A 23,530-nucleotide genomic window follows, 5' to 3' on the forward strand; every position below is an offset into this window, starting at 1 on the left:
TATAACTGTTAAATATTAAAATATTTATAGTATCACAATTTTTGTACATGTTAAAAAGCAAGATCAGAATGTATCCACTGTTAACCTTTTGAAGGAGATACAGTTGGAAAGAACATAGATATTCCAAGGATGTTCTAGCAAATATTCCATTCTCTCAGGACAGGAAGGAAGGACCTCACTTAGTTTGTGCTAAAAAGAAAAAAAAAGAAAAAAAAGAGAAGGAGCTAGCTTTTCTCTATTTGTAAATGTTGCTCAGTGGCTAAATAGAAGATCATGTTGAGGAGCTCAAAAATGTGGCTAGTATAACCTCCAAATGGTTGGAAGTCATTCAAGTCTTAGGGGGTGTAGAAGGCAATACTAAGAAGGATAGGACCATTAGAATGGTTGGGTATGTCACACAAAAACCCAGTATCAAATATGGATTTTTTAATTATTTGTTTCACGTTAAGCTCAAACACAAAGGTTGTTTGAGCTGTTGGAACAATCTGAGAACCAACATAGAAAAAATGAATGGTATCCGAGGAGCTGGATGCGGTTTACTGTTGACCTTTGTCTGTTGCTGCATTTTAACTGGCAGTTAGCAATTAGCATAACTTGTACTGAAGGAATGGCCAAAAGATACAAATAGCCCAGTGGGGAGACCCAGCTGGGAACACTCACATTTTTATGCACACTTGTAGATTGGAGAGGATACTGATGCACTGACAGCATCTGTCTCAGAATGCGGCCTTGCCAGTCTGAGCCCAATGGGGAGGATTCAAAAGAAAGATGACTTGTTAATAGCCTGTCCCTACTCATCCAGAACCTTTCTCTGCCACTGTTCACTGTCCCTGTCAGATGGATGCACTGTGCCTATCCTATCTACTAGCAAGAATGCACACTACATCCTGGAAGCAGGCATGTAAAAGGCTCTGTTAACCCAAGGTGGCTGCTAGGGCCACCTGCATGAAGCATAACCAACTGGAATGCTTCCCCAGGGGACAAGGAAGCCATAGAAAAAACAAGTTTCACTTGACTTCCTTTCCAAATGCAGTACCACTCCAGTAAAGTTTCACCCAAAGTGGAGAACTGGGATTACACCATCCAGCCTGTTAAGCTCTGTGAGTGGATGACAGCTGCCATGGCTGGACAGGGCAATATGCAGCTGGATTTTTAGGGCAATATGCACCCAAGGAAGAATGCCTAAAATGCAGACTGATTGCATCTGGGAATTCATCCCTGAGCACATACTGCCATAACTGTAGATGCCACAGCAGCTGATTGCCTTTCATAAAGTTTAACAGTCTGCTGGCATCCAGGTGCACTTGTTCCTACCACTTCTACCTAAATGACAAAGCCTCTAGCACCAGGCTAAACACCCAGCCTGCATGGGGCTTTATGTGATTTTTTTTCTCATGATGATATGTCTGCAAATCTAGTTATAACTATTTGGCATCTTTAGAACTCCATTAATTGCCTCTCATTGCTAATTGATACATCTTTTTATGGCTGTGAAAACTGTTTTATACTGCTAATTGAAAAGCAAACTAATTTCAGCCAACTTTGCAGATGTGTAGGTATTCCTGATTTGTTTGTTTTCATAGTTACACATTTTCTTGTGATGTTTCCATTATTAAGACAACCAAAACTAAACAAGGGTATTGATAAGGTGTCACCAAAATGATCCTAAATCATACTAAAAAAAAGTCTTAAAAATATCATTTTTTTGATGCAGCAGACAATCACATGTGGGTGGCCACGTAGGCTATACTTTTGTGCACATGTGAGATTTTTAGCACATCATCTCAGAGAGGGCATAAATATACTCCTGTGGATATCTCTGCTCTGTCAGCAGATGAAAGTCATGTTTCATACAGTGAAACAAAGAACAATAGTTGTGAATCTTATTTTACACACAAAAAAAAAGACTTATTGTGGAATAAAAAAAACCTGTATATGCACACATATTGTCCTTGCTAATGGTGGTAAAAATAAAACAATAAAAGCAAGCCCAAGCTACAAAAAAAAATCAGTACTTATGAAGGAATTTGACCATAGTTCCAATGGCAGAGTGGGGATTCTGAAAGAGGGATAAAGTTCTCAAAAGTTACCAACTTCAGATTTGCTCAAAAGAGATCAGAGAGAATCCAGCTGACACAGAAGATAAAACAAACCAAGGCTGTTCCCTTTAAACAAAGCAGTTCACCTTTAGTAACATGGTACTATGCAGCACCCCTCCTTACCTCCAGAGTTCTACACTGGTGTACTCTTCTCTTGTACCTGTCTGCCTGTTTAACCTGACTTTTGCTTGTTCTTGACCATGCAATTTGGATTGCCACCTGACCATGTTTTTAAAGGGTCACCTGATCCCAACTCTGCTTATAACTGACCTGTTTGGATTGCTTTATATCCTTACCTCTGCCTGCTATTGGCCATGCTGTCTGCTTATTATTATTATACTGTATTTATAAAGCGCCAATAGTTCGCTCAGCACTGTACATTACAAAGGGAGAAAGAAAATGCGACAGTACAATAACAATACAATGTGATACACGAGGGATTCGAGGGCCCTACTCTTTCGAGCTTACAATCTAGGAGGGAGGGGATAGTGGTACAGGAGGAGATAGCTGTGGGGGATGGAGTGGCTGGAAGAGTGGAGGAGATCGGCAATTAGGAGGGGGTGGGGTAGGCTTCCCTGAAGAGGAGGGTTTTCAGGGTGCGCCTAAATGAGATGAGAGTAGGTGATAGTCTGATGGATTGGGGTAGGGAGTTCCAGAGTATGGGTGACGCCCTGGAGAAATCCTGGAGGCGGGCAGGGGAGGAGGAGACTAGAGAACTAGAGAGAAGGAGGTCTTGAGAGGAGCGAAGTGTGCGTGATGGGTGGTACTTGGCTATTAGGTCGGTGATGTAGTTTGGGGCAGTATGATGGACAGCTTTGTACGTCAGTGTTAGGATTTTGAATTTGATCCATTGTGCAATCGGAAGCCAGTGGAGGGATTGGCAGAGGGGGGGTGGTGGAAACGGAGCGGTTGGTAAGGTGGATGAGTCTGGCTGCCGTGTTCAGGATTGACTGAAGTGGGGATAGCCTGTGGCGAGGCAGGCCAGTGAGGAGGAAGTTGCAGTAGTCGAGTCGTGATATGATGAGGGAGTGGATGAGCTGTTTAGTGGTCTCTGGGGTTAGGAAAGTGCAGATTTTGGTGATGTTGTGGAGGTGGAGTCTGCATGAGTCAGTTAGTGATTCGACTTGGGGTTGGAAGGATAGGTTGGAGTCCAGAATGACCCCAAGTACTCTGGCCTGCAGGGCAGGCCTGATAGTGGCATTGTTGGACGTTATGGAGAAGTCAGTGGGGGGTGGTGTGCAGGCTCGGGGGAAGACTAGGAGCTCGGTTTTGGAGAGGTTCGGTTTAAGGAAGTGGAGAGACATCCAGTCTGATATGTCGTTTAGTAGGTTTGTGACTCGGGCGGAGATTGCAGGGATGAGGCAAGGGGTTGAGAGATAGATTTGTGTGTCGGCATAGAGGTGGTAGTTGAAGCCGTGAGAGTGTATGAGTTGGCCAAGGGAGGAGGAGTAGCTGGAGAATAGAAGGGGCCCAAGGACGGAGCCCTGAGGGACCCCAACAGAGAGGGGGAGTGAGGGGGAGGTGGTAGCGTTATAGGTAACGCTGAAGGATCATTGTAGGACGAGAGCCAGGAGAGAGCGGAATCTCTGAGGCCGAGAAAGTGTAGTTTTTTTTTGAGGAGGGGGTGGTCGACTGTGTCAAAGGCCACGGAGAGGTCAAGGAGTAGGAGCACTGAGTAGTGGCCGTTGGCTTTGACAGTTAGGAGATTGTTGGAGAGTTTGAGTAAGGCAGTTTCGGTGGAGTGTAGGGGACGGAAGCCGGACTGGAGGGGATCAAGGAGGTTGTTGTCCTTGAGGTGAGAGCTTAGGCGATTGTAGACTAAGCGCTCGAGGAGTTTGGATGTGAATGGGAGCAGGGAGATGGGGAGATTATCATAAATCTGATTGTCTTTTGCCTACCTATAGAAGGCATGATTGTCATCAGCCAGCTTGTGATCTGCCTGCTATGTGTCTGAATCTACACTGGTTGTTGCAGATGCTTGCAGTGCCACAGCTATTTAATGCTTCCTCGGGGCCTGCTCCTTCTATTGGGCATAGTCAAGCTCTAACACTACACTCATCTGTACTCCACTGACAGGTGATAGTAAGAACAGAAAGTTGCATACTGTACATCTAACAGTTAGAAAGATTGCTTGAAATTCAGTGAATGATGGATATTCATATCAGGTGGAAAAGGATCATTGGATACAATCATAACCCCCTTGTGTATGACAACCTTTGGATAGATAAAAGCCTTCAGAATTGGTGATATTGGAATAGGGAAAGTTGCCAAGTCAACAATTTTTGTTATGGCTTTGCATGTAACTTTTATATGTGAAGAACTCTAAAGCTCAGGAATACAGATAATCATAATTCAGCAAAATGCACAAATTTACACCCATATAATTAGATCAATCAAAATCTGTAATTTTCACTTTGTAATTTAACCGCTTCCCAACCGCCCTATAGCAGATATACTGCTACAGGGAGGCAGGGGTGCACAAAATCAAGTATATATATATATACCGTATTTTTCGCTCCATAAGACGCACCTGACCATAAGACGCACCTATGTTTTAGAGGCAGAAAACAGGAAAAAAAAATTCTGAACTAATGGACTGCAGACATAGTACAGGAGATGACCAGAGACTGCGGACACAGTATAGGAGATGACCAGAGACTGCGGACACAGTTCAGGGGATGACCAGAGACTGCGGACACAGTACAGGAGATGACCAGAGACTGCGGACACAGTACAGGAGATGACCAGAGACTGCGGACACAGTACAGGAGATGACCAGAGACTGCGGACACAGTACAGGAGATGACCAGAGACTGCGGACACAGTACAGGAGATGACCAGAGACTGCGGACACAGTACAGGAGATGACCAGAGACTGCGGACACAGTACAGGAGATGACCAGAGACTGCGGACAGCACAGGGATGACCAGAGACTGCGGACAGCACAGGGATGACCAGAGACTGCGGACAGCACAGGGATGACCAGAGACTGCGGACAGCACAGGGATGACCAGAGACTGTGGATAGTACAGGGGATGACTGCTGACCTTTGGGGAGGGGGGGGAGCGGGTACCTGAATTTGACAGATACCCGCTCCCACTTCCGCGGAGTTGTTCTTTCATCTTACCTGTTCCTCTATCCAGCCGCGCGCTGTCTTCCCGGCTTCTGTAATGGCGCTCGGCATGACAGCCGGGTGCCCAGTGCGCATGAGCGAGAAGCACTTGCGCTTTGTGATTGGTCCGGCGGCTTCTGGGATCTGTCATGTGTCCCAGGTGCCGCCTTACCATTCACAAAAAGCACCGCTTCCTGCGCATGCGCACTTGGCACCCGGCTGTCATGCCCACACTACAGAAGCCGGGAAGACCGCGCCGCTGGATAGAGGAACGGGTAAGATGAAAGAACAACTCCACGGAAGTGGGAGCGGGTATCTGTCAAATTCAGGTACCCGCTCCCCCCCCTCCCCAAAGGTCAGAAGTCATCTCTATAAGGTCCCGCTGTAGAGCTGAGCGGCCGGCCCGGTATTCTGACACGGCGGCAGTGGAAATACCGGACCGGCCGCTCCATATGACGCACTGACATTTTCCCCCCTTTTTTTGTGGGAAAAAAGTGCGTCTTATGGAGCGAAAAATACGGTATATATATATATATATATATATATATATATATAATGTGTGTGATTTGTGTTTCCGGGTAGGGGGTGATTACCGAGCATATCACGTGAGTTTGTGTTCAAGCGCTCGGTAATTATATACGTGATTTTGTGTTTCCGGCACCCTGTTATTACTGAGCATCTCTGACAGGGAGGGGGACTGCTTTGTTTACTAACAGTCCTCCTCTCTGTCAGCTGAGGCACACTGCTTTGGATGGCTGTGCACAGCACAGCCATTCAGAGCAGTGTGATTACAGTGAAGCCCACACACCGCCCCCTATCTAAAACACTCCCTGCAAACAATTAACCCTTTGATTGCCACTCGTGTTAACCCCTTCCTGCCCAGTGCCATTAGTACAGTGTCAGTGCTTTTTTTTTTAGAACTGATCACTGTATTGGTGTCACTGGGGATGTCAGTTCCCCCTAGTGTCAGAATTCCCACCGCAGTCCCGCTATAAGTTGCTGATCACCACCATTACTAGTAAAAAAAAAAAAATCCAGTATCTATACGACATTTGTAAACGCATTGTATAATTTTCACTTAAACCAATTAATTTACTCGTTTTTTTTTTAGCAAAGACATGTTGCAGAATACATTTTTGCCTAAATGTATGATGAAATTAGGATTTAACATTTTTTTTACTGGACATGTTTAATAGCAAAAAGTCATAAATATTGCTTTTTTTCTCAAAATAGTCAGTCTTTTTTTTTATAGCACAAAAAATAAAAAACACAAAAGTGATCAAATACCACCAAAAGAAAGTTCATGGGGAAATCAATTCATGGGGAAAAAAGGATCGTGCAATTGTCAGTTAAAGTAACGCAGCACCGTATCGCAGAAAATGGCCTGGTCAGGAATGGGCTAAATCCTCAGGAGGGCAAGTGGTTAAATTAGCTTCTAATTTTAATAATTATAGCTGTTGCCACAAACTAACACAGAACAGCTCATAAGAGTGTACTTCATTGGAGGAGTGACGAGCACCATTCCCTTCAAACTTAGCAATCCAAAAACGATATGGTTAGACTCTGAAAAATAATCTATATATTTTCTATAAGCTCCTAGTTGGAGGAAGTGCTATATGATATAGTTAGCCCTTTCATTTCTGAATATCCATGCTTAGAGGAAACAGTGCTGAGATGCCATCTGTCCTTGGCAGTAAAGCCTCTATCAAGATAAATGATCTACATGGTAATTTAAATTTGTCTTCCTAATTTTCCAACCCTGGCTAATTAGCTTATTTATTTGCAAACAAACAGGGCAATGCACCATTGTGTTAGATCATCTTATCATCATCAACAAAGAAAAATGGGGGGGGGGGGTCTGCTACAAATTTCCAGCCAGTAAGACCTTTGCTATATGGATATGTCAAAATGTATTTCTGAAATACTTTAGGCTTCATTGCAGAGCTGTAACCACTTTTCATGCTATGTGTCATCCACATGATCTATCTAGAGTACATTAGGTGTAACCTGCTAACATTGCACTGCATTGTATGTTCTGTACAGAATACATTATATGTATCTTGCTACCTTTGCACTACATCCTATATTCTGTGCAGGGGCAGACTGACAACTCATGGGGCCCCCGGGCAATAGGGGATCATGTGTTCTTGGCCAAACTCAAAAAAGCCTTTGAAAAAGTTACCAGGGGCATCTCATGGGGCCCCCTACTGACCCTGGGCCCTCGGGCAGTGCCTGAGTTTCCAAATGGTCAGTCCACCCCTGATTGTGTGCAGAGTGCATTAAACGTAGCCTGACAACATTGTACTGCATCTTATGTTCTGAATGGGCAAGTGAAAAAAAGTGTCGCTTGAAAAGAGCAAAAGCCAGCTTTAGGATTTTGGTATTAATAAAATCTGCATTCATTACACCACTGCTATTAGCTTTCTGTTTTCTGCTCTCCTGTGCTTCATATATTTTTCTGTTTTCTTTTCCTTTGATATAAAATAAAGATAGGCTTTAAAAATTCTTGTGTGCATAAATATGATGTTTGTTAACAGAAAATACTTTTCAAAACACCAACATATACTTTCTCAATCATGTATTGTGATTCATAGAAATACTGTTCTCATTAAACCATATCAAATGTGGGACACAATGACTGATATTATCGACTCTTAGTATTTTTTTTCCTGAATATGTTCTATTTTAATGTACCATAAATCTGCTTTTATTCCAGGGTTTTGTGATATGACGCATGGTCATTGTTCATTCTTGTAAAATTCCAATGTAATCTCAAAATGGTTTAAATATAAAGAATCCAAGCATATATATTTTCTAAAAAGCAAACAAAGCTTGCTTTTAAAAAGTCAAGTCTGCAGCTTTGAAAGTCATAGATATGGAAATGAGTGACTATTACTGTATTTCTTCCGCCGAGTGTAGCTTGTTCATGGATTTCCAGGAAGTGAAATGGCTTTGATGTTCTTATTGTAAGACAATTCACCATCTAAAAATGAATGTTTTTGCTTGCAGAGAGCGAGGAGGTATACCAACAGCAGATCCTGTCAATTTCCTGCATCGTCTTTGGCATTGTAGCTGTGGGTTTGATCTGTGCAGCCTTTTACTGCAGGACAAAGTAAGATGTTTGGTTTTAGGCTAGAATGTAAATTGTGATTTAACAAAGTAATTATCTTTATCACAAATTACTTTATTTTTTAATATATAGTGGAATGCAGGATTCTCCTGCTTGGCCAAGGGGCATTCACGATTGAGGGTCATGTTTTCCTAGCTCCAAAGTCATGTTTACCATGTATTTACATGCTTACAATAACAGACACTTATTTAAAAAAAAAAAAAAGGAGGTGGAACATTTAACACGTTCCCAAAGGTGAATTTACCCTTTATGGAAGCTGGTTAATGAAGGTAGAGTTGCGCTTTAACAATTCCTGAAATTAAGCTAATCATGAAAATGTCCATACTGATATGAAATGCTTCAAGAGCAACTTTGTTGCTTTTTCTCAATCAGTTATATTCTTTACTATATGCTGTATTTGCAAATTGATCAAGGAAAGTGTGGAAATTAATAATGGAACTGTTAACTACTTTCCTTTAGGGATTGATTTGCCAAGGTCTTGATCTCAGTGCGCTGATTTTTTATTGACTTTGGAAATTCAATTTGCATACATGCTGAATATTTAAATAATATAGATATTAAAAAGATGAAAGCGTATGAAGTTGTTTGCCTGGACAATGCAGGGAGACTTCAGTTTTCAGATAATTGATCTAAAACGTTTCCCCTAAGGCACATTTTTGAAAAACCAAACTGCCATATAGGATAATTTGTAAAACAGAGTATCATACAAAACATTTTGGTCCATTCTGTTACTGCCCTTGCACCTTGGCATGAGATCATTTCCAATATATTTATTCTAAACTTAATGTACTTTATTGTTTTTTATTCTGATTTTTTAGGTTCAAGAAATCATGAAGTTGATTTACAAAAGGCAAGTAGACTGTGCAATTTGCAAGTGCAGTTGCATTATTTTCCCTGGAGTTTAGTGAATGTGGTGAAGTTTTGTTGATTTCCATCATCCAACCATGTGCAAACAAACATTTTTGCACCTGATTGGGTTTTCTTCACAAAGCAAAGCTTCACCACATTGATTAAGCTCTGGGAAATATTAGTGAAACTGTACTTGCAAGATGCACAGTCTTTGGTAAATCAAACCCCTATGAATTCTAAATGGGCAATGCCATTTAGTAAACATAGTAGTTAGGTGTGATACAGAGGTAGGTTTGATCCATATTCCTTTTAGGCTGTCTCTTTTGAACAGGGCCAGAGAAAAGAGGCAAGTACAAGTGATGGACAGGTCCTAGGTAACATTTTCCAAAGGTCCATTATTTCCTGCGCTCAAAGACTCAGATCAAACAGCATTAGTAATAAACAGCGTGGTCATCCGCTGGTGATGAGAGGTTGTGCAGCTCTATCATGAAGCTGGGGAAACTTGATAAAACTGTAGAAAAGGATGAAAGAAAGAGCGCACAAACCTTGCGCATTACCTCAATAAATAGTGACTAATTTTATTTAATTTAGGAAATATACTCACAAAGGTGACGGTACAACAGGCATTAGTAAACCATATCCACATACCTTTTCTGTATGCGTTTTTTGACATCATTATTATTATTATTATTATACGTATTGCCATTTTTATGAGTATTCTCATGTGTATTGTTCTGCTCATCTACAATATCACCACCTGTTATACCATTTTGAATATTCATGATTCATGTAAATATTTTGAGGGGAATTTGTATTTATGTTTTTTTGATCAGCTCTGATGAAGAAGGGAGCACCCTTCGAAACGCGTTCGATTTTATCCCCCCCCCCCTTTGGATTTACCTGTAACCCTGTGTGGATATGGTTTACTTATGCCTATTGTATCGTCACCTTTGTGAGTATATTTCCTAAATTAAATAAAATTAGTCACTATTTATTGAGGTAATGCGCAAGGTTTGTGCGTTCTTTCTTTCATCCTCTTCCTAGGTAACATTTTACCCAATGTGCATCTGTGTAGTATTGTACTTTAAACTTGCATGGTCATTAACACAGCTCTTTGTTCTGCTTTGCTTTTCTGGTTTGGAAAGAAAAAAAGCTTACTACAGCTATACAAATAGTGAACTCAAAGCACAGTATAGTTACTTCTGGCACTCTAATGGTATTGGAAAATGTAAAACATATTCTTGTACACTTCTAACACTTGTTCTTTAGATTGTTTTTTTTATCAATTCCTACATTGGCAGTATTCAGGTAGAACATTAAATTGTCCTCAAAAGGAACTCAAATTGTGAATACCTTGTCTCCATCTGTCAAACATTGTGGGATTATTTACTTAAAGAGCATTCCCCCCAGTCTGTGTTTGTGCAATACACCCAATCATGCATAGGTTGTTTTATTCTGTAAAACCAGATTGGGTGAAAATTGCCCCAATGATCAATGACCTTTACCAGTTATAAATCATTAGGGTAAGCTCATCAGATCACTTGAACATGTTCAGGTAATGAACTGGTTAAGGGGTCAGTATATTCAAAGTAAAGTGTTCCACTCCAGGCAAACCATCCTCTAAACTTCCGGTATCAGGTAAAGGCTCTGACAGTCGCAAACCATTTCCTATACACAGCAGTTCAATCCTTGTGGAAAAAAAGAGGGATGATGCTCACCATTTTAAAAGTTATTATTCAAATTTACAATACAAGTGGTACAGTCTGTGCACCAGGCACTTCAATAAACATGAATAGTGGCTTTTAAAATGGTGTCCAAGGATTGAATTGCTGTGTATATGGTTAAAGGGTCATTTACAGGGAATGTGCATTCCTGGCAACTTAAGTGCATAATCTTATCAACAAAGTTCATAAGTAATGTACAGAACTATTCTGTCTTTTAATTTGTGTTGGTGGAATAAATCTTTAAAAGAAAATAGACAGTAAAACTGCATAAATGGATATGTAATTTTGTTGATTGAATCTTTCATATATCTTGTTTTTTTATATTTAGAAGACAAACAAAAATAATCCAAGAGCAGCTGAAAGAAACACAAAATGGGAAAAACTATAGTCTTCATGCATCCAGTTTGTTAGCAAAGGCAAAGAGCTTTGGAGAAAATAGAGTCCAACTGCATAATGTAAGTAGAAATGTTCTGTTTCTGTGGCTACATGTCAATGTCTTGTGTGTTGTCTTACCTTACCAAAGGACAATTTCTGATTGATGTATGTAGGGGAAAATAACAAGTGGTTCAGTAAGTCCATGGAGCTTGAAATATGTTTCAGTATGTTTCATTATATTGTGCTAAAGAGTCATACAAATGTATATATGGATGTTATTTGAGGCCCGTAATTGTAACCATTACCTGCCAAATTTGCTAGGGGTGATAATCATTTTTTCTCCACTTGCTGAAATGTTCTGCAATATTCTTACTGTTAATTTAAAGGATAATCAGTGTCTGTCATCGTATCTATTTCTGCATTGTGATTTGAGCTGACAATGCACTGTCCATTGTGCTGAAAGAATGCGGATCTTGGCTTCCTGTTGACCATGACAGCACAATTACTTTGTCTTCAGCAGTATAAAATCACATCTCTCAATCTTCTATGGTGTTAGTAGGTTATATCAATATTTACACACTCCTGTTCCACAGGGACAGAACTGTTTAAATAAAAGCTCACCTATAATGTTTGCAATTCCCTTATGGTATACAAAACTCTATTAAATGCTAACCTTTTAAAATACAGAAATAATTCTTAAAAAATACATAAAAGCAAAAATAAAAATATATGCAATATATCATGCTTAACACCTTCATGTAGAAGGCAAAACAAAGATTTTCCAACTTTGGCGTGTGTTCATAAAACTGTACATATCTTGGCAATTAGTTAGTGTGTCCAGGTGAATTATATCTTGCTTTATTTCAGGACAAATTTGCCTTTCAGTTGATAGTAAAAGTTAAAGAAGAACTCCATGATTTTTTTTTTCTCCCATGCAATGAGGCTGTGCCCACAATGCATGGGTTAACTCGTTGCCAAGGGGCTCACCGAAAGGCTATACTTTTCTGATCCTTCAATCCTCTGGAAAACTGTGCTCCTCCACGTACAGCAGTGGACTGTTCCTGCCACCCTCATGTCCAGAGCCGTTCTATGGGTGTGATGACATCAGAAACAGTCCATTCACAAGACTGCTAGAGTGCGGGGGGCAGGAGCAGTGGGAACCGGTCTTGCATTTGGAGAATCGTAAGATTAGATAAGCATATCTTCAATCTGCAGTCCCCTAGAAAAAAAGGAGCAGTTAAAGTGGTTGTAAAGGCTTGAGTTTTTTTACCTTCATGCATTCTGTGCATGAAGGTAAAAAAGTGATCCATCAGTCAACATAACATACAAACTTTGGGCCAGACTGCACACCAGATGAACAAAAAAATATACCTTTTTATGCCCCAATGTACATCACTCTGAACGCCATTGAGGAGATATCATCCCTCATTGCTGGTCTGCCTGGGATTAGAGGAGCATCATTTCCTCTACCTTGCGAGTAGCCCATGGTACCTAGATGCTGTAAAGTGGTGGCTTGGATGGATTTGTCACTGAGCATGCGCCGCTCAACCACCCCACATGCACAGTGATAGTTTGACAGCGGCAGAATGTCTGTGCATGTGCAGTGATGGAGGGGCAGTGGCAAAATGTCGGCCCCATCACTCAAGTCATCCAGGAGAAGGCAGAGTTGCCACTGCATCAGCAGCTGGTGGAACCCACATCCCCTCCAAGAGGGCAGCATGGGAGACCAGCACTACCCCGCCCTTCCACGAGTCAACATTACACAGCACACACTACTCACAAATACCATATGCCATCTTGTAGTGGAATATCATGTATCCACATATAAAAAGCAACCCTACAGACATACAAATGCAAAGTCATAAGTAGCATATCATTGAAAGCAGGGCACTATATGGCAGATTTCAAACAAAGCCTGCCAATTAATAAAAGAAAACAAGGCCATGAAGGGGAAAAGCCCACATTATTGAGACTGGGGCACTAAACAGCAGGTTCCAAACAAAGCTTGTCAATTAATATAATAGAGCAAAGCCTTATAGAGGATAAGACCCTAATTTCCAGATGTAAAAGGATTATGCAAAAAAAAAAAAAAATATGCTAAAAAAAAAATTGAAAATGCCTGAAGTTGACTCACACATCTTGAAAGGCATCCCAAGACCCTAGGGTCAGATCATGAACGTTTATTCCTATGTGCAATCCATATTTCAGGCACCTATAAATAACATACCTGTGAAAAAATCCAGATCTGATTTTAAAGATACCTAGGACCATAAGGATCTAACATAATAACTTGTGGATCAGATAAATGAAAAGATGATATGCATTACAGATTTAATATAAAAAGGATTTAAAGCTTATATTTTCATTGATGCCAGGAGGCTTATTTGCCTCCAGTTGAAAAATCCATTTAGTCTCCAATTGGAGGAGACATTTATCAGCCATCTCCCCCTCTTGGAGAACACTGTACATGCTCAAGGGCAAAAAAAAGCGAATTACATCAGGATTGAAACTATGCTCTAAAACTACCGCAACACAAGAAAAGTAAAAAAAATTATAAGATTGTATTACATTTGTATCAATTTGAATAAATATAGAGGGCGCAAACATATCATATTAAGCATTATTCCAGCAACCAAAAAGTCATGTAGATCACCTTATTATTAAGTGCTGAGTGAAGATTTTAAAGGGAATCAAATGTATACAGAAATTACAAAGGTGCTTTATCCTTATATACCGTAATTATCATAGTACATTATATACCATAGTAGCAAAAAAGGAAATTTTTCTATTAAAAAACAAGATTGACTCTGTACTTAGGCACACAATCCTAAATACTTTGCATATAATGTAATGTATGACATATATTCTTCTATGTTTGTCCGTATCCCATCAGATTAAAGTTTGGTGGGACTCTGATAGAATATGGACATACAATAAGGAATGTGTGTCAAAGCATTAGTGATTGATTAAGTTTCAGTTACTTTAATAAGCCATGATTGTTTATATATGAAAATTGTTTGCTGTAAGAGGAATACTTTTCAATAAAAACACCCAAATTCAGTAGTTAAGAGTTTTCACCAGCTGAGCATGAAAAAAAATCTGTACACTGACTTTAGACCCTTTTTCTTTATAGTATACAAAGTCTGAGCAGAATCCTGAGCCAATAAGAGAGAATGTCATGGAATCCAGCTTCTCTGAAACACAACCGTTCTCGGAGGCTGTGCAGGTGGACAGAGGAAGTCAGTCAGTGAAGCATCATCGGTAAGAACATGTAGCAATCAAAAAGAGTTTAGAGGTTTATTTACAGCTTTCATGTTTTCATGTAACGCTCTAAATGTAAGAAATTGAAGAAATCGGGAACATTTGACAATATGCATACAATATATTTAAACCATTCACTGCTTACTGCCACTTGTTTTAAAGGGTGAATACCTGGAATTGCTAATAGTGAAATCAGTTGAATCTTTATCAAATCTGCACCAAACGTGTGGCACATGTGCACCTAAAGTAATTAAATGTATAGTCAATCTTGAGATTCAGCCTTTTATAAATAAATCGCATACTGCCTTACTGTGTATGCAGTTCCCACATCAAACAAGAATATAAAAATATTTAACACCTATAATAAAGTATAGGCAAACAATGGAGAACAAAAATGGTAACAAATGCATGTTCTTTTCTATGTGCAGTGGGTTATGACAAGGAATATTAAAGACAATATTGATCCTATAGAAAAATACATTTTACATAATGGTTTTAATCAGTGTGTTTCCTTTTGTGCCTTGTGGCTATTACAAGAGAAAGGATATTCTACATGACTTTTGAGAACACAGTAGTGTTTTTTGTTAGATGGAACATGACTTAAAAATAAGTATTTACATGTATAAATTAAAGGCATGTGCCACAGTACAAGATAATGGTACATGTACTTCAAGTAAACTCCTCCTTTTCCCATCTGCCACAGTTCCCTATGGGTTAGTCCTTCACATGAAGGGTGGTCTCAATATCCAATATGGAATGTCAATACAGGGAAAGGGCAGACCACCCTTTACTTTCTCAGCAACATTTTAATATTAAAGTATCCTGGGCCAAGAAGTGTGCAAGCATTTGAAGGTGCCTTCTTTAGATTTCTGAGTTTACAAACTAAAATATGTACTTCATTTACGCACAGTAACTCTTAAGCTCCTAAATCTGACTGGTGAAACAAAGACAAAGACACACATACTCACTCAAGTTGAACTGGATGGACTGGTGTCTTTATTTAACCTTACCAACTATGTAACTAACCATTTCAGTATCTACAGATACCAAAAAACATTGTTTCCTCCACTGTCCTTACATTAGGAAAAAAAAAGTAACGTTAACTCCTTCTGAATCTAAATGTAAAAATGACCCATACTCTCCATGACTATTCTCGTTACTCTATAGCATCCTACTCTCTAAGTTTACCCAGTCACCTTATACTTTTATGCACACAAAAGAATAGACATGAAGATTGGAGCCAAATTTGGGACATGACTAAGGCTGGCCATACACTATACAATTTTCTGTCCAATTTCTGCCCAATTTCCTTTAGATTTACCCTCAACTATGTAGTGCAAGAGCCTGTCTAATTGGATACAATTGAAAGTGTTGTTAGATTTGACCTCCTATTATATCATTTTTGGTAAATCTAAACCAACAATTTCAAGAAAATTGTATAGTGTATGGCCAGCCTAAATTCTGTTCTCAAAATGCTTCAGCTGTAGAGACTAATTACATATTAATATTTATTATTATTATTATTACATCTAGTTTATATAGCGCCAAAGGGTTTGCTCAGCGCTGTACAATAGAGGGGTGGACAATACATGAAACATTACAGCACCTACAAACAGCACACGAGGGGTTATAGGGCCCTACTCTTTCGAGCTTACAATCTAGGAGGGAGGGGGTAGTGGTACAGGAGGTGGCTGTGGGGGATGGAGTGGTAGGAGGAATGAAGGAGAGCAGCAGTTAGGTGAGGGTGGGGTAGGCTTCCCTGAAGAGGTGGGTTTTCAGGGAGCGCCTGAAGGTGAGGAGGGAAGGTGACAGTCTGATGGATTGGGGTAGTGAGTTCCAGAGGATGGGGGAGGACCTGGAGAAGTCTTGCAGACGTGCGTGTGAGCAGGAGACCAGGGAGCAAGATAGAAGGAGGTCCTGTGAAGAGCGAAGGGTACGGGTAGGGTGGTACTTGGGAATCAGGTTGGTGAGGTAGTTAGGGGCAGTGTTGTGAAGGGCTTTGTAGGTCAGAGTGAGTAGTTTGAATTTGATGCGTTGGGCGATAGGGAGCCAGTGGAGGGATAGGCAGAGGGGGGTGGCAGAGGTGGAGCGGGTGGTGAGGTGGATGAGTCTGGCCGCTGAGTTCAGGATGGTCTGAAGCGGGGAGAGCCTGCACTGGGGTAGGCCGGTGAGGAGGGAGTTGCAGTAGTCAAGGCGTGAGATAATCAGGGAGTGTACGAGTAGTTTAGTGGTGTCTGGGGTAAGGAAGGTGCGTATTTTGGCGATGTTCCGGAGGTGGAGCCTGCATGTGTTTGTAAGTGATTTGACATGAGGTTGGAAGGAGAGGTTAGAGTCCAGAATGACTCCAAGGACTTTGGCTTGCGGGGCGGGATTGATGGTGGTGATGTTAGTAGTGATGGATAGGATGGGGGGGGGGCGCAGGCAGGAGGGAAGATGAGAAGCTCGGTTTTGGAAGGTACATGGTGTCAAGCCATTTCGCTATTGCAATTTCAGATCAGCCGACTAACAGCGTTAATGGCTGCTTAGAACCAGGTACATTTTACTATATAAGGTGGTCATGTCCTATTCCTCAAAGATTGTGGAAGCATCCTTTTATAAAGGCCATCTGAAACCAGGTGTCCAAGCATCAATATAAAATTAACTGCTAAATTGCTGGACACTAATCCTACAGTACACAGAGTCTGAGAACCAAGGGTCTCATGTGTCTCACCGAATGGCTTCAGTCATCACCTACTTGACCATTGATATGGTTGTTAAAACCTGGCCCTTACATACAGCTATCAGGAGTCTTTTCCAGCAAATTTACTCCTTCCCCTTCACCCAGAACCCTATCTTACCCATCCCCCTTCTAGCATTCTGTTATTCTCCCATTTTCAAAATTATGCTATGTTCTATCACCTCTTTATTTCTATTTATTTTTTTTTATTATGGGTTGGGTCAACAATTATTTCAGAACATTAGTGTCACTTACTCTATGTCACTATTTCTTATAAAACTATGCTTATAAAACTAGCTACTACTAGCTTTTCACTACTTTTCATTGCTGTCACCTACAACTATGTAACCTTTGTAATCTGTTAAATCTTTCAAAGAACATATTTAACATAAAAAAAACGTTGTTAAATGAAAAGCAATGATGATGTTTACAGTGCTGTAATTCATAGTTACCAATCATAAACCATGTATTTATTTCTTTGACTATAACTAATGGATGTATTATTAGTTGTCACTGATTGCTGTATGTGTTCTTTGCTACAACATGGAGGAATTTTGTTTCCTCATTATGTTGAAACCAATTAATTTTTGTCATTCGTTTAGTATTAGTTTATTAGCTGGTTCGGGGGTACTTGAAAAATTTTGAAGTTTTCCAGAAGATTGCTATCCATTTCAATCAGACTGTTTAGAAGCAGAAGGATTCCATATTTTTGGTCGCTAGTCCAGCCCACAAAGATAAATGGCATGAGGTGATTGGATGCACAAGCTGTCAGTTGATATTATCCAAATTAACAAATGGAATGAAATTCTGAATCCGAATTATCAAACAAATTCAAAAATTATGTTAATTTCCCCATGGACCTATCGCCTAACTACTATCACGTATCATGTGACGTCATGAAAAAGATCCATTTGTTAATTTAACTATAACTGTTTTGGATTTATTGATATCAGTGCCTGACCTCACAAATGCGCTTCTGGAAGAATGGTAAAACATTCTCATAGTCACACTCCTAAACCTTGTGGACAGCCTTCCCAGAAGAGTTTAATCTGTTGTTACAAAGGGTGCCAACTCAACATTGAACCCTACGGACTAAGACTGAGATATTTGTTACTATGTTCATTCAGAGATTCCTATACATCCAAATCTCTGAAAATGGAATTTCCGTCCTAAAAATTACTCAAAACTAAATAAAAGGCACATACCTAGCAAAGGACATAGGAAACCTGGGCAGTATCAGAGTGACAATCCTATGTTAGGACTAGCTCTTCTTCTGGGAGGTTGATATTGCTAGTCCCAAGCTTCAAAATGAAGCCTCAGCAGGGCCAGGTAGTAAAAAAATATAAAAGATTAAAGTATGTCACACACTGTATGTGCACAATGATGTGATTGTTCACTACTAGGTAACTGCACATGTTGGTGACATCTCTGGACTTCTCTGCCCATGAAGCTGTACAGTACTGAGATGTATGATTAGGGGTGGTATTTACAAGGTCTTTACAGGCCTGAACGGTTGCGTGGAAGGAATTTTGGAATAGGTGTAAAGGAAGTGCAAGGAAGGATAGAGAGGTAAGACTTTAGATATTGTGGCAATATGGAGGTAATGCATGGATGTTAGAAAGGTGACGTAACTTGCAAGAGAAAGTAGAAACCATGCCTCATTAATTGCACTGGGGACCAAGGTACTGTCTCTGGGACATAACACTCTCCTTGCTAAGGACATGTTAACCTACCATTTCCTCTTGAAGACATCGGAAAAACTGCTACTTTAGCTAACATGTTTTGGATTAATATCACATAAAAGGAACACTTTACATATTTTGCTGTTATCTGTGTGCTCATTTCCTTTGTTCTTGTGTAGCGACATACTGAGATGATTCTCTTCGGAACAAAAGGTATATTAATATGTGATATGTTTTTTACAGCATGATGGGTGTCCTTTGATGTCATGCAACAGATTTCACAGTGAAACAAATTGCAGGCACTGTAATGAAAAAAAAATCTATGTTTTCAATGACAGATGTCAAGTCTAACCCTTTCATCTTCTAACCTCTTTTCTCATCACACAGCTTCTTCCTCAACATACCTCAATATCATAAGCAGAGTACTTGTTATCAATGTTATTTTAATACATTTTCTTATATCAAAGGCTTATGCAACTATAAAAAAAATTAGATTATCCAAGTATCGAAGGAAAATGATCACAAAACAGTAAACTGATTGTACAGTGAACTCTCAAGGGCCAGTCATAACAAAATCATCAAACCAATATATATATATATATATATATATATATATATATATATATATATACACACATACACACATACATACATACATATACACACACACACACACTATATTGCCAAAAGTATTGGGACGCCTGCCTTTACACACACATGAAATTTAATGGCATCCCAGTCTTAGTCCGTAGGGTTCAATGTTGAGTTGGCACCCTTTGTAACAACAGATTAAACTCTCCTGGGAAGGCTGTCCACAAAGTTTAGGAGTGTGACTATGAGAATGTTTTACCATTCTTCCAGAAGCGCATTTGTGAGGTCAGGCACTGATGTCAGGCGAGAAGGCCTGGCTCACAGTCTTCGCTCTAATTCATCCCAAAGTTGTTCTATGTTGTTGAAGTCAGACCAGTCAAGTTCCTCCACTCCAAACTCACTCATCCATGTCTTTATGGGCCTTGCTTTGTGCACTGGTGTGCAGTCATGTTGGAACAGGAAGGGGCCATCCCCAAACTGTTCCCAAAAATTTGGGTGCATGAAATTGCCCAAAATGGCTTGGTATGCTCACGCCTTAAGAGTTCCCTTCACTGGAACTAAGGGGCCAAGTCCAACCCCTGAAAAACAACCCCACACCATAATCCCCCCCTCCACCAAGCTTTACACTTGGCACAATGCAGTCAAGCAAGTACCATTCTCCTGGCAACTGCCAAACCCAGACATGTCTATCGGATTACCAGACAGAGAAGTGTAATTCCTCACTCCAGACAACACATCTCCTCTGCTCTAGAGTCCAGTGGCAGTGTGCTTTACACCACTGCATCTGAGGCTTTGCATTGCACTTGGTGATGTAAGGCTTGGATGCAGCTGCTCGGCCATGGAAATCCATCCCATGAAGCTCTCTACACACGTTTTTTGTGCTAATCTATAGGCCACATGAAGTTTGGAGATCTTTAGCTGCTGACTCTGCAGACAGTTGGCGACTTCTGTGCACTGTACGCTTCAGCATGTGCTCACCCTGCTTTGTCATTTTATGTGGCCTACCACTTTGTGGCTGAGTTGCTGTTGTTCCCAGGTATGTCCACTTTGTTATAACACCACTAACAGTTGACTGTGGAATATTTAGTAGCAAGAAAATTTCATGAATGGACTTATTGCACAGGTGGCAACCTATCATGGTACCATGCTTAAATTCTCTGAACTCCTGAGAGAGACTCATTCTTTCAGAAATGCTTGTAGAAGCAGCTTGCATGCCCAGGTGCTTGATTTTACACACCTGTGGCCATGGAGGTGATTTTAACACCTGAATCCAATAATTTGGAGGGCTGTCACAATACTTTTGGCAATATAGTGTGTATATATATATATATATATATATATATATATATATACACACACACCATATATACACACACACACACACACACATTTTTTTAAGTAGGACACATTTTAGCAATCAACATCAAAAACTGCCCCAAGATTTCACATACTACAGATTGTGAGTAGTGTAAGGTATCCCTATCAATAATCAAGCAAAACATGCAGGTTTTTGTAAAGTTTTTGTTCATTTCCAAACAGCAAAATTTCATTCCTGAAATTCCTTTGGGTAGGCATGAATGGATGATTTTGGACTTTATGGACCTGACGTATAGAATAAACAAATACAGCTGTGTTGTTCTGTTATGGTATGGTAAGCATGTGACTTGCAGTCAGTAGTGGTGGAGGTACTGAATCTTATGGGAAACTATAGGAAAGTGGTATAGACTAGAAATTCGTTTTTAGACATACTCCTTTTACAATTAAAATTGTACATTTTAATATTTACAGGAATATACACTCACCGGTCAGTTTATTAGGTACACCTGTTCAGTTGCTTGGTAACTCAAATTGCTAATCAGCCAACCACATGGCAGCAACTTAATGCACTTAGGCATCTAGATGTGGTGAAGACAACTTGCTGAATTTCAAACATCAGACTGGGGTAGAAAGGGGATTTAACTGACTTTGAATGTAGCCTGGTTGTTGGTGACAGATGGGCAGGTCTGAGTATTTCAAAAACTGCTGATATACTGGGATATACACGCACAACCATCTCTAGGGTTTACAGAGAATGGTCTGAAAAAGAGAAATATGCAGTGAGAGGTAGTTGTGTGGACGAAAATGCCTTGTTGACGTCAGAGGTCAGAGGAGAATGGGAAGACTGTTTCGAGAGACAGAAAGGCAACAGTAACTCAAAAAATCACTCAGTACAACCAAGGTATGCAGAATACCATCTCTGAATATACAACACGTCGAACCTTGAAGTTGATGGGCTACAGCAGCAGGAGATCACAAAGGGTATCACTTCCATCAGCTAAAAATGGGAAATGGAAGCTAAAATTTGCACAGGCTCACCAAAATTGGACAATAGAAGACTGGAAAAACATTACCTGGTCTGATGAATCTCGATTTCCCTAGAGATAATTGTGTGTGAAAATTCCAATAGATCAGCAGTTTTTGAAATATTCAGACCAGACCATCTGGCAACAACAATCATGCCAAGTTCAAAGTCACTTGAATCCCCTTCCTTCCCCATTCTGATGCTTTGTTTGAACTTCAGCAAGTCATCTTCACCACATCTAGATGTCTAAATGCATTGAGTTGCTGCCATATGATTGGCTGATTATCAATTTTTGTCACCAAGCAATTGGACAGGTCTACTTAATAAAGTGGCTGGTGAGTGTACATTCCACATTAATATTATGCTACCAAAATTAGTGTGTACTGTAAACTGCCTTCAGCATTGTTCCTGTTTCTTCTTGCTGGAGGCTGCCATTTTGTTGATCTCAGAGCACTCACTTTTTTATTGGAAACTCTTCCCCTCTTCTTGGTCTCAAAAACTATATGTCATTTTGTGTAGTAAAAAATTTGGACATTTTCAGCCTTAATTATATACCTTGGCTCAGCTTGTATGGAAGGCTGGCAGAAGCTTTACAATGCTGAAGATCATAGGCTGCAGAAGATAGGAAAGGGGTATCAGGGGAATATCAGGGAGATAAGATAAGACACTATCCTTGTAAATGTAACTCTTATGTACCCCTGGTAGCAGAATTTGTCTTGTCACCTCTCTTGCTTTTCTTTTCTTTTCTCCCTCTCTAATCTGTGTTTCCTCCACATAGTCTGTGTTATTCCTGTTGCTTTCTTCTCCCTTCAGCAGCTGTAAATCTTAAAGCTGTGAGCTGATCGACCTATAGTGGCTTTGATTTTTAGCACAGTGCCAAGATTAGAGAGTAACTGAGCATTTGCAGAGCAGGGTGAGACATATTGTTAATGTTCTAGGTATACCTGCAAAAAGTGCCAGCCTGATGTGATTTATCAGGACTTAGTTTTCTGACTAAAGGTCAGGGCAGGTTCACACCATGTCCACACCTGAACCACTTGTGGTTCACATGTGGTTCTGCACAGTGAGATTTCAGCTCATTCATATTGCATGGGCTGAAATCGCACTGCATTGGACCAAAATAGTACATGCACTGCTTTTTAACATGCACTCTAACCATATCTCATGACAAAAAAGTAATATGCGATCTGGTGCTTTGCAACCTGTGTTTAGGGAGTTATTAGCTTTCTTGTTCAAATATTTTATTGTTTTAACATGGAACAAAACAAGATAATAAGAGTATGGGTCATTGAAGGTGTACAGTAATTGCACAGTAAAGATACCCAATAATACAATGTCAGGCATCGCTAACATAGATGACTATTAAATGGCAAATGAGGCCTAACAAGAAGGGGAGGGAGGGTGGAAAGTGGCATACGGCTCCACAGTAGGGGGAGAAGAGGGAAAAAAATTGCAGTATTGGTAAGGAATGGTACCAAAAAGGCAAGAGGTATAGGTATAGGATTGACAAGGGAGTCATCAAAAGGGAGTTATTAGGTTTCTATTGAAATCTGTGCAGATTTCAAATTTAGTTTTGCATTCATTTTGAATCGCACAGGAACAAGCTGTGTGGGCATAGTGTAAAGTGGCCCTTAGGGAAAGTTTTGTGT

The 23,530-nt window shown here is 40.2% G+C and overlaps 1 protein-coding gene across 2 annotated transcripts in view; it reads left to right on the top strand.

Moving 5' to 3' along the window:
* NRG3 (neuregulin 3) overlaps positions 1–23,530 on the top strand; it is a 1,067,906-nt gene that overhangs the window by 1,002,274 nt on the left and 42,102 nt on the right. For both annotated transcript variants that reach the window (XM_089683345.1, XM_089683344.1), the window contains exons 5-7: positions 8,222–8,324; positions 11,244–11,370; positions 14,424–14,551. In XM_089683345.1, coding sequence (XP_089539471.1) covers positions 8,222–8,324; positions 11,244–11,370; positions 14,424–14,551 — 358 coding nt within the window. The remainder of the gene's footprint in view (positions 1–8,221; positions 8,325–11,243; positions 11,371–14,423; positions 14,552–23,530) is intronic.

This window comes from Staurois parvus, unplaced genomic scaffold (genome assembly GCF_062004578.1).
Source record: "Staurois parvus isolate SC_StPar_1 unplaced genomic scaffold, SC_StPar_1.0 ptg000306l, whole genome shotgun sequence".
NCBI lineage: Eukaryota > Metazoa > Chordata > Amphibia > Anura > Ranidae > Staurois > Staurois parvus.